The following is a 16,734-nucleotide window of genomic DNA, read 5'->3' on the forward strand; positions in this document are numbered from 1 at the left end:
AGTCATGTTCTATTAAATATTGTGAAACATTTTCTTATTATTTTCTTATTGTCTGGTTCCACCAGTCAAAAGGAAAGAGTTACATACAGCGGTGCCAGGAAATGATGAAATAATTGTACAGAACAGCTTGGACATGCATGTGTAAAATGCAACCAGCCTTTATGATAATTAAGCAAGGCACTCTACCTGTTTCATGGATGGATAGAAGATTTAAATGTGCAGCTCTGCAAATGGCTTTGTTATGGAAGATTTTTTAAATGAAACATAAGAGGAAAAGGCATTAAAAAAAAAGAGTCTAAAATTAAAAAGGCCGTAGTATGTAATAGCTATTAGTGATGCAATTGTCTCTTAGACATCGGGTACCCAGCGAAGATACAGCACTGTGCATTATGATTTTAATTGTGAATTTCCTTTGTTAGAATTGCAATGGAAGGTAATTGGGAAACAATTAGTTTAGGGTTTTCAAGTCTTTGAAACTATTCTGTTTTCCAGAAAACTTACTTTATGGCATTATAATTCCTGGTTGTCAGCTGGCAGTTGCTGTCTTATTACAGCTGCAGTCACCTGTGACAGTATGACTTCCTTAACTTAAGCAATCTGATCTCCAGCTAAGAACTCATGTTGAATGACCGCATTGTTGATCACCTTGATCATAAAAGGAGCAACAATGTCCAGTTTGGATGCCGAGCCTGAGAAGCTTCAAAACGGTTTGGCCAGTGGAAAATGACAGGCATGTTCAAAATGTTTTGTAGGTGAAAACAGCTACCATTGCCACTGAGAGGAATGGGAAACCAGAGAACAATACCATGAACATTAATGCTTCCATTTACGATGAGATTCAGCAGGAAATGAAGCGCGCTAAAGTTTCCCAAGCTCTGTTTGCAAAGGTGGCAGCAACCAAAAGCCAGGTAAGAGCCTCTGTTAGGCATGGAGAATGTTTATCTGTGATGCCTGTGAAAGTTCATTCGAAGGGGTGTCTATTTGCAAGTTGAACTTGCATCCCTGAGAGGTCACGGTTTCCAGGATTATTGACAGAGCTCATGATGAAACAGAGGGTTCGGATTCAGGGAACAGAGACACTTGGTTGTTGTTTCCTCCAACATCTACTGTCCAGACCACAGATTTCTCAGGAAATCCCTGAGTCAGTTAATAGTTGTTTCCAGAAGAGTACTGTAATGTATAGGAGGTTTCTCCATCTGGTCTATTGTAATGGAACAAATAACTTGAATTATTATTATTTCATTAGTACTTAGGTGACCTTGATTTCCATCCTAAAATACTATGGGCATTGTAGTTTTTTTCTGTTCCAACTCAGGCATCTACAACTGTTAGGTGTGCTTATTAAAACAAACTGACACACACACACACACACACACACACACACACACACACAGCTTTGCCAAGTAATGATTTTAGTGTATATATATATATATATATATATATATATATATGGATACCTATATATGACACACAAATTTAATTACAATTAGAAAAATTGTCTAACTCTTTTGAATTATAAATGAATCGAATTGAATGGGGAAAGTGACAAATCCCTACAAGACATAACGAAGAATAGATAATGCAGTCTTTTTGTCATATATTGATAATTTATGTTCATCAGAAGTAGAGTCATCTACATGAACAAGCTCACAGTTATCTACAAACCCTTGTTCAAGGCCAGGAATACTTTTTAAAGGACCAGAAGAACACTGGTCTTGTCCAGTATAAGTCTTGTCCCCTTCGCAGAAAGATTTGATAACACTATCAAAGTGAGATTGAGAGGCAATCAAGGAAATTTTAGACAAATATATTTCATTATCATTAATGGACTCTCCTTTGTAAAACAGCCTGTCTGCTGTCAGCCTCTGATAAAATTATACAGTCCTGAGACTATTTACAATATGATGTATTTACAATACAGTACTTTCATTATTAGGTTTTTCTGAAATTTCACTCTAGCGACATTAATAGTGGTCCTTGCTGGGAGTTTTGCTTGAGAAAAGGTTGTTCTTGTTTAAGTTATAGGCTGGCTGGAAATACGTAAGGGATATCTTGGAAATGTTATATAAAAATGATTAAACTCAAGCTGTGGACTGTAAAAATTATAGCTTTATAGGCCACATGCCTGCGTACCCTTCAATCACTGTCAAAGTGATAATTTCTACAATAATATGTTTCTTTTATTGTGAGATTCTAAACATCAAGTGCTGTTTAAACATTAAACTGAATTGTTTATGTTAGTGCCATACTCGGCGTGTCATACATCAGGCCACCGTAATCTCTCATGGAATGTAAAATTCTGTCATGAATCATGGCTTGTATATCGGAAATTACTGTAATTTTGATTGGAAATTACAGGGCTCTTGAAATGTTTCTAATTATGATAGAATGTCAGAGCCGCTTCAAACCTGTGTGCTTCTTCAGATGTCTTCATTTACATGCCAAGACTAGGCATTAAGGAGAAATGTCCTGTTCGCACGTCGCCCCTCACCCACCCACCCTGCACTTTCTTCTTTTGGCTATTTAGTCTAATTAGGATGAGGATCTCATATTTCAACATAGTTTATCCTGCTTTTCTTTCTGATTCTGCATCTCTTCTGACCTTTCCAATTAAATTATCAAGAATAACAGACTGTCTTCTTACAAGGCCAAACACTTTCCCCCAATCTCCAGAATAGATAAACAGAGAAACTAAACATGCATTATTGTGATAAGGGGCAGCCTTAAAACCAACAAACAAAAATAGAATATTAAAACTTTTTGGTAAGTTGGCATCTGTCATATAATCACCACCACCCTCCCTCTCCTTTCTGAGGAGAGCATAGCTCCTTCTGGCTAGCGGTGTTTTTGCCACCTTCATTCTTTCTTTCTTTTACATGATATCCCCAATTCTCCCCTCCTGGGCTGAGTTCTGATTTTGGAGCTATTCAGACAGTGGTAGCCATGGGTTGATAATGTCATGTGAGTGATGTTCTAGGGGTTTTTTTTTTTTTTTAAGAGATAGCTTGACTGTATTTATTTATTTATTTATTTCAAATTTTTATTTATTTATTTATTTATTCTTGGCTGTGTTGGGTCTTCGTTTCTGTGCGAGGGCTTTCTCTAGTTGGCGGCAAGCGGGGGCCACTCTTCATCGCGGTGCGCGGGCCTCTCACTATCACGGCCTCTCTTGTTACGGAGCACAGGCTCCAGACGCGCAGGCTCAGTAGTTGTGGCTCACGGGCTTAGTTGCTCCGTGGCATGTGGGATCTTCCCAGACCAGGGCTCGAACCCGTGTCCCCTGCATTGGCAGACAGATTCTTAACCACTGCGCCACAAGGGAAGCCCTCTAGGGGGTTTTTAAACATTTTTTCTCTTGGGACTCCTGTCCTATGAAGCTCCCCGTGAGTCACTTGCAAAGATGTCAGTTGCCAACTTCTGTGTATCTGCCATGATGGTGTGTTCCCCAGAACCCCCAAAGCTGCTAGCTCATTACTGGTTGAAAGAGAATCCAAGGGGCCAGTTGTAGATTACTGGGGTCCAGCAGACTGTTAACTTTCATTCCCTCACATAGTTATTCCTAACTACTAATTTACTGGAACTTCGTTAAAAAGTGTTTCTGTAGCTTTCTCTTAGCTGTTCAGTTTAGATATTAGCACGGCCCTCTTGATGAAAATCTAAAAGTTGATGATTACTGAAAAATAAGACAGTCCAAAAACTGTATATATCCCTAAGAGAAGAGATCTGACCTAACAAGGGCAGGTAGTCCATTGACTTAAGTTCTGTTCACCTGCCGTGATTTTTTGTGAAGGAAATAGAAAAACTAGAAAACAAACCAAAACCAAAAAAAAATCTTCAAATCCGACGGACCTTTCTCATGGTCAGAATTCTTAACTTGTGCAAGAGTTGTTATGCCTCGGAGATAGGTGCCAAGGCTTGTCAGCATGGGCAGAGGTCCTCCCAAATGAAGCACGTGTACAGAAGGATGTGCTGGAGCCATTTTTATCTCAGCCGGTCCAGCCCCATCTGCTTCTGTATCTCGCCCTGATTCTCTACGTTGGCCTAACATTCATTACCTTTTTTGTGCTAGACCCCGTCATGCATTATATATTATCTGCATTTAGTTCTCAGGAACCCTGTGGGCCGTAACATTGATTTCCTCATTTTACACGAGGGTTACTTGACTAAAAAGTAGGAGAGCCAACCCCAAATTCTCTGCATCTCTGCATCACTATTTTAGTGTCTCTTCAGGGTTCCAGGCAGCATCAGGACCAAAGGAAAGAGGAATTAAGGATGCTGGACTAATTGTTAGTGGAAATGGGAGGGGCTTTCCTTTCTTCATTGACATATTCATGGAATATGGGTTCTTGCCAACATAGAGCCCTTAGAAGCCAAGCTTTTTCATGTCTGTTTGGGGTTGGGGCGTAGGGAAGGGTACATGGTGGAAGACTCAAAGGAGGCTATGGTCCAGGCTGTTCTGGTATTGGGAAATGATTTAACCTTTTTGAGCCCAAGATTTCTTTTAACATGGGAGGAGGTCCCATGCTGTCATGTGCAGGCAGCAGAATTATTTTGAAAAGATAGTACAGCCCCAGAATGTGGTGGAACCAGACATGTGTAGCTGTGGTCTGCAATGACTAACGCGCAAAGTATTTTCAGGAAAAGAAACCAACTTTTCAGATCCCACCATTTCGCATGTATTATACTTTCTCTTCGATGAGTAATAGAAATGAGATTGTTTTCAACGTTAATAGAAATGTCTGGGTAAAGTATGCAAGTGCAAACTGAAGGTAGGCCACTTTTTGTGCTTGGGTAGGAAAGCAGGCTAATGCAAACTTTAAAAAGATGATATGCTTTAAACATAATGTGAATAGCTACAAATGAATACACTGTATATTCTGGGTATTCAAATAAGCAGCCGTTTTTCCAAGTGAATCATATTAGAATTTTATCAAACATTTAGTCTGATAACATTCAAATAATTATGAGAGCAGAATTCGCTAATTTTACTGTTTAAAAAAAAATAGTTGATTTGGGTAATAACCATTACAGTATCAAGGTTCAGTTACTGTTCAGTGGTTATAGTGTTTTCATATGGGAGACGGAAATGGAATTTTTTCCTTAATGGTGGCAGATGTTGGAATCTAATTTTATTCCACAGCAAACCTCCTGAGAGCTCTGAGACTTCAGGTGTATGTCCAGCAAGGGGACATTAGCAGTGCCGTAGGCCTTGCCTTGTACGTCGAATTGTTACATTGATTTTCATGTTTGCAGAGGTGGAGGTTGCAGATACAGAAATGCAGTCAGAATAAAGGGCTTTTCCAGAGTGGCTGCATCCCCACTTGCGTTTAGAAAATGATTTCTCTCTAGTGCTTTATTGAACAGGGTATTTCTTTTAGGTAAAGCAACTAGATGATGGAAATCCTATTTGACTGACCATGCTTTTCAATAGAATCTTTTGCAATCTCTATCTACCAGTCCTGTAGTTACTGGAGTCTTTGGCTGCAACAACTTCGACTGCTTGATAGGTGTGGTTTTTTGCACTAAAAAAAGAATTTCTGCCTCTGTGAAGATAGCACGACCAGTAGAAGAGACCAAATAATTCGAAGCCTTTTGCTTTCTTCCATCTACTTTTCAGACACTTTTGTCATTGAGATTCAAGACCTCTAGGATGGGAGAGAGAGGGGAGAGTGAAGGAGAAAGAAGAAAGCTTTAGTGCTCTTTGGGCTTGTAGGTAAAAAAAGAAAAAAGCATCTTCAGATTTGGTAATTCTTAGATGGTGATTGGAATGCCTTAAATACGAGTAAGACATGATATGTCACAAATCATTAGAGGTAGAAATAGGGCTAAGAATGTCATTTTCATTGCTGGTTATAGGAATCTACAGTGATAAAATCCAGGAAAAAAAAAATCACGACACCATGACTGCATTGTGTATTCTAGCATGTCAGTGAAGGCATCTTTTATTTTGTTAGCATCAAATTACACTTCACGGAAACTACACTTTGAAGCCCTGTGCTGATTCATGCTTTTGGAATGTTCACATAACAGACTTCGCTGCAACACGATTTCACCTGTGTAACCTCCTGTTTCAGATCCACAGGAGGCCCCTGCAGATTTGCGAGTCACGTTTCCGGTTATTCCTGGTGCCGCATGCTTTTCTAGCAGCCTGTGGGAAGATCTTTACATCGTGTCCTCAGAGCCCCTACTCTTGGGCTAATAGAGTTGCCTTCAGCCAGCATCTAAGGAGAGAACTGCCTCTTATACATTTTCCATCTAGTGCCTTATTTTATTTTACTTTATTCATTTATTTATTTATTTTTTACACTGGGTGGGAGGAGATCCTGGGGAGATACAGGTTAGGTTTCCCTGGATCAGCTTCCGGGAAGACGGAAGAGGCCAGAGGAATGCTTGAAGGGAGAAGAGAAGTAAGACAGCCCAGCGTGTAGCATCTCAGGACCTGCCTGTATTCAGGTTAACCCACATTTGGGGAGGGCCCGGTGCTGCCTTCTTGATAAGGACCTGGAGTCCCGTCCATTTCCTATTTCAGGTGTTCTGTGGGAGCCATCTCTAAAAATCCCTTCTGTCTAAATATTGGGAATCCATATTGGATTTAGTTTTCTACAGTGTAGACCTATCTTTATGTCCCTAGTGGTTGCTCAACAGGACTTTTGAAATTAATGGCTTTAAGTACCTAAACATTGACATAATCTGGCAGTTTAAAGGTACATGATTGTATGTTATACGATGTTTTAAGACCTAAATTTGTGAATCTGAATATGAGCCCTTTCCACGTTTCTGTGTTATAAAAACAAGCATATGTTTTAATTAATCTAGGGTTTGATCAAGGAGGTTCAGAATTATTAAATAGAACACTTACCTGCCGATCATATTTTGGGCTAAAAAAAAATCACGTAAAGGGGTGTTTTTCCCCTAGGCACTTGATATTGTCTATTGCAGCAAGTCGGAAACTTCTTGGTTATCTTGTTGCCACCTTCAAATCATTTAAAAATTTCTTTTCCTCTAAAATTTAAAATGCGGTAACTAGAGTGATATAAATGCATCTTCCTCATTATCCCATTTAATAAGTTCACTGTAACAAGTATAGTCATAACTCATTGAGCCCAGTTTCTCCATCTTTCAAAAAATGTCATAGGAAAATATTAGTCAAGATTTGAAAAGAAGCAATTTGTGAATATTGAGCCAACTCTCTAAAGAGGATCATCACGTGAGGAAGTTCCAGGAAGGTGACCACAGGAGGGGTCCACTTTGAAGCAGGCCAGTGTAATGCATTCTAAAGCATGAGTATAGCAAGTACATATTCGTAGAATCTGCTTTAATCTAAGGCCACCTTTTGTCGTAAAATGTAGTATAAGTTGAAAAGTGTGGACTCAAAATATCCTACAAGTTCCTCTTTTTGGAAGCCCTTCTATAATCATCCTTGACAGTTGAAGAGTTAAAGTTCTTCAGGACAGGATCCAGTATCTACAAAATGAGAGTAGGGAAGAGACCAAACCCATGGGGTTTTAACTCTTAAGTAGGAATGAATTTCAAAACGGAATGTCATTCAGTTAAACTTCACACATAATTATAACACTGATTTCGTTCTTTCACAAACTACCAAGTGAAAAGACAAAATGTTTTCTCAGAAGTCTCAACAGTTGTCTTTTATGGTTTGGGTAGTAAAGGTAGGTTTTATTTTAGCTTTATCTTCTTTTTCCCTCATATGAGAAGTGAAAATAAAAGCCCCGTGAAATGAATGAGCTCTAAAAATGCATTTATGCAAAATGACAATAGAAAAATAGCTCTGGAAGAAACTGCACTGTTAAACTTTCACATCAGTGAAAGGTACTAAAAGAGGGATGGAAGAACTTATGTTGGTAATAGGAATCTGATGTAGAATTTTTTGGCCTTGCAAGACCTGCACCTTAAAAAGTAACCTTTGAGATTATTCATTTTTATAACTATAGTTGTTAGGCTTTTACACATGTAGTTCTTTTGCGTGACAAAATGACACAACTAAATCATAGACCATCCATTTATATATATAAAAATATATATATAAAATATACATATTAAAAATGTTATATATATAAATATATTTATATTTATAAACATATTTATAAATATATATATAAATACATAAAACAAACAAATATAAATAAATATATTTATATATCATATATAAATATAAAATATATATGTATATTTTATATATATAAAATATATATGTATTTTAGAGATTACTAGAAATATAGCCACTTTATAATTTATCATTAAATACCTTGTAAAAATATAAGCTCCAATCTGCTGGTGGCGTCGCCATACAATCGCTAAATTGATGAAGTTGTCCTTTTTCTAAGACTTTATCTACTTCTGTTGTCTGGTCATAGAGAATCTGTTCTCCTTCGATTTCTTGCTTCAACCATTCCAGTGGCCTTTTGTGTAATTTTTTTTTTTTTTTTTTAAACAATCCCCTTTTCAACCCGTGTGCCTCAGGAATTGGGTTGAAACACACTGTTTCGTAAACCACCAACCTCCTCGGCTGCCTCGGTGCCTCTGATTCCGTAAATCAGATCATAGGCAGCATGCTGTCGTATAATAAGGTGTCTGATCCTTATTACCAGTTTGTTGATGCACAGGCTCCTTCAAATTGACCATTGCAACACATGGTTTCCCCTGAAACTAGCTGTGATAATTAGCGTGGTTCTAATGAGACAGAATGTCACTGATCTTGTGCTGAACTGTCGAGTCTTGATGCTACGGGTGGGAACTGTCAGAGCCTGCCATCTGTGACAGCGCTTGGCGTATTCCGGTGGCAAGGTAGAGCATGCTCAATAGACTAGTTTCAAACAAATGGCCCTTTTCTTGACGAGGGCTCTGTGTTCTGTTCAACTCCAGAATGTTTGCCCCAACTTCAGCCTACGCCAAAACCCATTTTGAGATCCAAAGGGCAAGAAATATTTAAACCTCTGTTATATGTTACAAAAGAGAGGAGTCTTTTGTTTAGCAGGTGAATTTTAAGTGGCATTCCTTCCCTTGGGCTTTTTTTTTTTTTTTTTGTCTCTCCCAATGGCCCCATATCGTCAGTAAGGCAGTCCTGGAAGAGCCTTTCCCCCAATTTTCAAATTGCCTTGTTTAAAAGAGATTTGTTGGGGAGTTGGGCTGGCTCGTCATGATGGAGCAGTCAGATTTAGCAGAGAGAGAGGGGGAACGAAAGGAATAGTTGAGAGTGTGTCTAGGAATACGCAAGTTGAATAGCAGAATGAAGACGGACAGGATGTTAGATCTGTAGGCTCCAGAGAGAAGTGGAGATTTTTTTTTTTTTTTTTTTTTTGCTAGAGTACAAGTCCAGCGCTGCTTATCATTCCAAAATATGCTTTGTTGCTTTTTATTTCCTCTTCTCTGGCAGACCACACAGGGCTTGTTCTGAAGAACATTTTCACTAATCTGATGAGGCAGCCAAATACGCCGGGAAAACTGCTTTAATGATCCCACTAATTACCTCAAGTCAATATGAACTGTATTATTAGACTGAGGGAAAATATTCCATTAGGTCTCCCCCTTGGGAGTTCCTCCGCTTTGTGATGTCACCGAAGCCTTCACCCTCTCGCTTGTAATTAATTTTATTTACACACGCAGGCACGCACAAGGTCACACCTGCACAACCGGCGCTGGCCAGGGAGCTTGTGGCACTCGGGCTTAATCAGATCTGTCATAATTACCATTCTGCATGTTTCTGACACACGCTGTGAAATATTTCAATTTAACTGCCGCTACCAGCACAACCAGATGTAGTGCGAGTGAGGCTGCATTGGAAATATTATTCCTCAGGATAAACTCTCTCCTCCTCCTCTTTTCCTTCCTCCCCCCCCCCCCCGCCCCCAATTTACAGCTAATGTAGCACAGAAGCTGATGGGTCCTGTAAATCTTGAATGCAGCGCTAGATTGATAACAGGCGATTAGACAGTTTAACCACAAACAGCTTGTTCATTTTTCACAAATGAAAACCACATGTGGTGTAACTAAAATTTCAGGCCCTTTTTTTTTTTTTTTTAAGAGTTGGGGTCTGTATGTGTGTGTGTTGGAGATGTGCTTAAATAAAAATAAAATGCAGTGGAATGAAGTGTCTAGAAAAATGGAGAAGTTGCCTAGGTTTTTTCCAGGTGATTTTATCAAAACCATCATCAAATTCCATGTTTTCACTTTTGCCAAAACTCAAATGGGAAAAAGATGGTACTCTCCGTTTCCTTTTTTTGGTACAATTTTTCTTTTATTTTCTTTCTCTCTCTCTCTCTCTCTCTTTTTTTTTTTTTTTTTGTATGGGAGGGATAATATCCTTGGAGTCTCTGCCTTTTTTATTTTATCAGTGTTAAGCCTTTTATTTGAACATAAATTTTGAAAGAATTTCTACAGTGGGCATATGCAGTTTTTTAATGGACGGTTTCCCTTATTTTTGTTAATGAAAAGTTGTTAGTTTAGGCGTGCTGGTCATATCCCAGACAATCCCAAAACAAAAATGGACCCAATCAAAAAATTTATTTCCTATCTAGGTGTGTTAATTTGAAGAATCAGTTTGAAAGGTAAAGTTGAAAACCAGTGAATTCTGTTGCTGCAGAAATAGTGGAGATACCCTGGCAGAAAGTGCACGTGCAGGGTAACCATATAAGGCCAAAGTTATCACCTGTCTCAGAAGAATTCAACCATAAGAAAATTAAAGTATTGGAGCCATAAGAAGGCAAATAAGCTGGTGGAAAACTAAAATTAAGAGAGGAGAAAGGAATAGGATCAGTGGTGATTTAGAATCGTACCTCTAGAGAAGGCTCACAACCATCCACTTTAGAGAACATTTAAAACATAGATCAAGATAGTTAAGTGTCTTTTAATGCCAAATAAAATACACTCTCTCTTTTTATCTTTATTTTTGTTTTACTACTAAAGTTATGAGCCTCGTTTGGAAGCTTCCTAAAGTTCCATGGTGATTCCTATTACTGATAAGAGGTACCGTTTCCCATAGAATAGCGGATTTTTCCCCTTTATTTCCATCCCTTAACCATTTTTCCCTCTTCCTTATTTCCTCACATTAAAAAATAACTTCCCAAGTTTTCACTGTTTGCTTAGTGTTTGCTCCATAATATCTTCCAACTTTGAAATCTAGCATTTTTCTGCCTATTCATACTTTCTTCTGGCCTCATTATCACTTTAGAGGAAAAGAAGGTATTTTCGTTTTAGTTACAATCCCCCTTCCATCTCAGCTGCTAAGCAGTTTACATGGTTAATACCAAATTATTAGGTCAGTTTCTTTGAACAGTCTTAATCTACATTTATAATCATTTTGCAAGATACAGTTATTGTGGAAGATTTGATTCAAGCCTCACATTACCTGTCACATCGCTGTTGTGTACAGATATAACCTCAGAATCCTTCTTAGCACAGAAGTGAAAGCACCCATTACTAATCAGTGAGATCCACCCACAATGGCTTGCTGTCACTTTTTATTTAGGATTCCCAAGAAGAGGTTTGATATATATAGTTGTATGGGGATGAGTCCAAGAAATAAGAAAAGTAGAGGTAAAAAAAAGTACAGCTTATGACTTCATTGCTCCTCACCTTGCTTTAATGACCCTGAAGATTTTGCAAGATAGGTTAGCCAGCATGCAAATTGAATCACATTTTGCAGTCATTGGTAAAACTCGCCACTTAAAGGAAACTTGCCTTGTTTTTTTTGCAAGTGAAAGATTTCATTTATAACCTGAAAAATCATCCCTAGCTTTCCACATTTGCAAACTTTAGTTTTCATGTGTTAGGATTTCTTTGTGTCTAAGCACACCTGTAGATACAAAAGGGAAGAGGAAGGAGAACCAAAAAAAAAAAAGAATTGCTGTTTAGGGATGCTGGGGTATATGTGAAGTTTGAGAATATATTCAATTTTTTGAGTATGAGGGAAGAGCATGTCTTTCCATTAAATTCAATGAGACTACAAGAATCTCATTATTCAAGGAAAATATTGTAATTTTCTTTATGGACCCTGCTGGGTTCCCGTCTAACGAAAGGACAGTTTTCACGTATCTGTTAGCAAGTGCCGGTTGAAGATTGGGATGAAAAGGAATTTATAGACTTGATCCTGCCTTTCAGCTCAGTTCCCCCTTCTTCAGCCACTCTGCAGTCGCTCTTCTCCACTGCCCTCAGATCCTTAGGAAAATGTACAGGAAGGAGAATTAGTTTCTTTGAATACTTTCTGCTGGTTTCTTTTGGACCCACTGTCTGCATTTTCCATCAGCATTGTCGAAGTCATCAATATCGTCTATTAGTGTAGCTCACGTTTCTATTCCAAGCTGAAAGGAAGGGGGGAGGACATGGTTCCTGATTATCTACACCAGAAATAGGATTGTCCATAAAGTCACATGTGGTTTATATAACAACTTGTACATAAACTGCATCTTTCAGAGAAAGCATTGAGGATTACAGAGAGTTGGGGGGGGTGGTCCCAATTTCCTGTCTACCATGTTGTGGATTCCCCTGGGCAAGTTGCTTGACCTTTCAGGCTTCTAACTTTCCCTTCAGGAAGGTGACATAGATTGGGTCGGACTCTGTAATGTCCCAGGCAGTTCCAGGTTCTGTGAGTTTGTTGCTGAAACAGGTGCACAAGTGTGAAAAAGGATGCTCTTTTGACTGAAGGTCCTGCTGACAGGTGTCTTAGTGTGGGAATGAGTCACAAAGGAGGCAAGGTTTTGAATAATGGAAGGGCTTAGTTTGTGGGGACAAAGTGCTATTTTGAGGTCTATAGCCCAAAAAGATTATTTATGAGTGGCATATAGTGAGGAGAACTGATTGTTTGGAATCCAGGGTATGAACTCCATGTTATACAGTGTGAGATGAGCTCAAGATTGATATGATCTCATCTGAGACTTGCTGCTAGAAAACTGGAAGATCCCCCTCTCTCATCAGGGACCTAGCAAAGTCAGGACACTATAGAGAGGAGGTGAGCTTCATTCAGTTGGGCGTGGGCTTGGCTTACTATGTGGTGAAGCAGTGGTTGCCAACACCATATGACTTAGAGATTGCTAAAGAGTTTCCCCCTTTAACATGTCTTTTTTGGGTTTTTAACTGATGCCTGGAAGTCCACCTTTAACTTCTCATTTTGGGGGATTAATGAAAGTTCTTCAGGGCAGGATAGCACATCAAAGAGGAAAAAATAGACTCAGTCCGTGAGAAATCACAGGTTTGGAAGAGGTTCGTGAAATGGAGAGTAAACCAGGAGGAGGAGGCAGGGAATGGCTGCTGATGTGAAGGAACATCTTGAAGCCCATATTTGCAGCTTGTAACTTGGTACCTGTAGCATGCGTTTAATAGCTGCTGAGGAGTGCCCGTCCCCAAGTGTCTCCTTTAAATATTTACCCATTTTACTTCTGGTACCAACACTAGGCTACTTGTCAGGGTGTTACTTGGCTGGGTTCATTGATGGAGTATTTGGTGGTTTAAATGCAATGCAGATTAGGTAAAAATAAATTACTTTCAGTACGGTCAAGAAAGTGAAGGCTATAAATAAAATATACATTCACAAACAGACAAATGCTATTAGAAAATCCAGCTCAGTCTATGCCAAGCTGTTACTGTCTAAATTGCCTTCTTTCTTCCGGGCTTGCAATTAATTTTTGCTTGTGTGTTTGGAGATTGGGGGAAGGGTAATAGCCTAATGGGTAATGATTTTATTTTAGTATTTTGATTAAAGAGACTAAATAACTTGGGCCCTGGGTAACCATAAGGACTAAAACCTTATCCATCAAGCTTATTTTCTAGGCAGAAAGTTGTGTTTATATTTTTGGATAAACATTGCGTTATATGTAATATAAAGTGATGGGATGGTAATGTGCTCATTTTCTACCTATCCCCACTTCCTTTACCCTCTTTCCTACTCACTTTCTTTTCTTTCTTTAATCCTTTGACTAGCTTCCTTCTGCCCTGTTTTCAAATCTTAAAGGTGTGTCCTTTGTGACCATTTGCTCTTTGAAGAGGTGATGAGAGGAAAGACCAACCATTGTTTGATTTGTAAGCCTTCCCCCCTCTCCCTCCACCCCCCAACAGCAAGCACCTGCCTTAATTCCATTCCTTTCCCCACCTGCATCCTGTATCCGCCCTGCTACTTTATCCTCTTCTATTTGGGAAACCCAGGTGTCTTTGGAAAATTGATAGTGTTCCTCTCCTGGCACATACAGACATTTCTCAAAGGATACTCTACTAATCTTGCTTACCTTTATAGTTATTGGGGTGGTATGACGTTAGTTAACTACGTCAGAGTATGCATGCTTTCTTTATTCAGAGGGTGGTAAACACATTTACTGAGTTTGTAACAGGACCAGGGAAAAACAGTGAGGTATATATATGTGCTAGAGCAATTGTCAATCAAGAAATTTCAAGCTGTAAAACTGTTGTTTTATGAACAAAAGCTCATCCAGAACTGAAATACATAAATGGGATAAAAGTCTTCCCCCGTTCTGATTGACTTGAGGATTGGTTGGGGGCGGGGCGTTCTCGTCAACACCCCACCCTACGTATACACACAACCAGGGCACTGCTGAAACACCCCTGGTGGAAAGCTGGGACTCCTCAGGTCGCAGTCTGGGAACCATTAACTAGTGATTAACTGTTTCCCTCCAACCCATCTCTACGAGGCATGGTCCTTTAGTGGCAAAAAACAAGCAAACATGATAAGCACCTCTGTTCCAAGAACTTATAAATACCAAAGTTTTGTAATCTACTAGGAGCTTATATAAGATAGTTCTGGAATAATATTTGAAATATATGTGTGTATGTATCTACGTATGTATACAGACACATATATATTGCAGGGGGCACCCTCTTCAGGAGTTCTTAACCTGTGTCCCATCTTCCCCCAGGGGGTCCATGCATGAACTTGAATAGAATAAAAAAACTTTATTTTCACGAATGTCTTAACTGAAATTTGACATTTTATTTAATTATCAATATAGGCAACAAGTCACAGTAGAATTAGCAATACCTATGAACTTGTCACCAATAAAAATCACAAATATTTTCATATCACATTTTTATTGCAGATATCTCAAAATACTATTTTTGCTCATCACTCTGAAATTACGGTAGTTATTAGATCTGTTCCTAGATCTTGCTATTTGGTACGTTAATAAAGAAGCACATATATTACTGTACGATACAATTTGGATGACTGTATTTCAGTACAGTTGGTTTTCTTCGTAATTTTATGCATTTTATTTCAGGCACATAAAAACATTTTTCTGAAAACAATGGGCTTTACCAGACTGCCAGAAGGGTCCATGGCACAAAAGAGATGAGACCAATGATTAGATAAGTTGTGTGTTGGAAGAAAAAATTATATATTTTTTTAAACACATTAGCTGAGGAATTCTTGAATTTGCCTGGGAAAGAATTGTTATTTGTTTATTACTTTTTCGATGCTTATTTTTCAAGTGTCCTTCACTCCAGAGCATGTAAGCAGGGGTTATGATCAGATCATTGCAATGACATTTCAAACAACAAAAACTTTACAGGCCACCTTTCTCCAGCATTCTGATGCCCACATATAGTGCTGGAATTCGAAGAGAGAGTACCTTTGCCCTTAGGCTAGAAACTTTTTGCCAGGTAAACTACACCTTTGCTATCAGCTTACACATGAAGTTCAGGCTGTTCTGACCTCACTGGACAGTAAGTGCTGGGAGAAATAATTCCCTATTATGTCTGCCCCCGCATCTCTTAGCCTCACAGTAGATGGCACGTAGATGGTGCTTTGTAGTTTTTTGTAGAAGGATGGAATGATTCAGAAGCAAATTCATCAGATCACAATTTTGCCCTCACAAAAGTGGGCATATTCCTAAGGTAGTCCCAGCAGGGGGGGGGACCCTGTGCTCAGAAAGACAGGATAGGGCCAGACTCCACCCCTGTCCTTCTACCCCCAGCCCCTCTCTGGACTTGCTCTCCCCAGTGTAGCACGGGACCAGTGGTTGTGAGGCGTAACTGCCGGCCTGAGTGGCCCCGGCCTCCCTTGTCTCCTGTCATTGGTAAATTTCTAACCTGCCCTTTATCACTGGGACCCCCACGATGCTTCTAGAAATATTTACGCTTTCTTTTTTTAAAGCCTACTTGTGAATCTCAAAATTTGAGTCCCTCAATTAAGCCGACTTCTGATGAGTCGGTGTGCATAATGGGTAAAATGATGCGGTTTTTGGCCACAAAATGGGTGTTACTCTATCAGCAAAATCATAAGCAACTTGGGAGCTTGTAATGACCCTGCCCGCTTGATTGTTCCTCTAAGATATGAGTCCCATAACTTTTACAATCCCGAATTGCCTTCCCCTGCTTTTAAAAATTCTTTTGTTATCTCTCCTAGAATATCGTAGAGGGAAGATTTAAATTTTTAATTCCCAGCCCCTCAATATGCATAATGGGAAGTATAGCTCATCTGAGGAGATATCTGCAATATTGAAAAGTTTTATATAAATCAATTAAAAATGCAGTGGCAGAAATATTTGTTTAAATTAACCTGACAATAGATTATTTTTGTCAGCAAACAAACCAGTGTATCGAGTCAATCATAACCTAAAAATTGTTCATCTTATAGGTTCATATTTTTATAGTTTTTTTTTTTTGCACATGGCGTATACACATATTCAGCGACAGTTTTTCTTAGTGGTCATCATCATTTTGAAGAGAAAAATAAATATTGTAAATTTTTAATAGTGACTTAAGAATGCAACATGA

General features: G+C 38.9%; 1 protein-coding gene across 7 annotated transcripts in view; it reads left to right on the forward strand.

The window, feature by feature from the left end:
* SATB1 (SATB homeobox 1) overlaps positions 1–16,734 on the forward strand; it is a 99,580-nt gene that overhangs the window by 66,919 nt on the left and 15,927 nt on the right. For all 7 annotated transcript variants that reach the window (XM_057545637.1, XM_057545638.1, XM_057545636.1 and 4 more), the window contains exon 9: positions 753–908. In XM_057545637.1, coding sequence (XP_057401620.1) covers positions 753–908 — 156 coding nt within the window. The remainder of the gene's footprint in view (positions 1–752; positions 909–16,734) is intronic.

This window comes from Balaenoptera acutorostrata, chromosome 4, assembly GCF_949987535.1.
Source record: "Balaenoptera acutorostrata chromosome 4, mBalAcu1.1, whole genome shotgun sequence".
Classification (NCBI taxonomy): Eukaryota; Metazoa; Chordata; class Mammalia; order Artiodactyla; family Balaenopteridae; genus Balaenoptera; species Balaenoptera acutorostrata.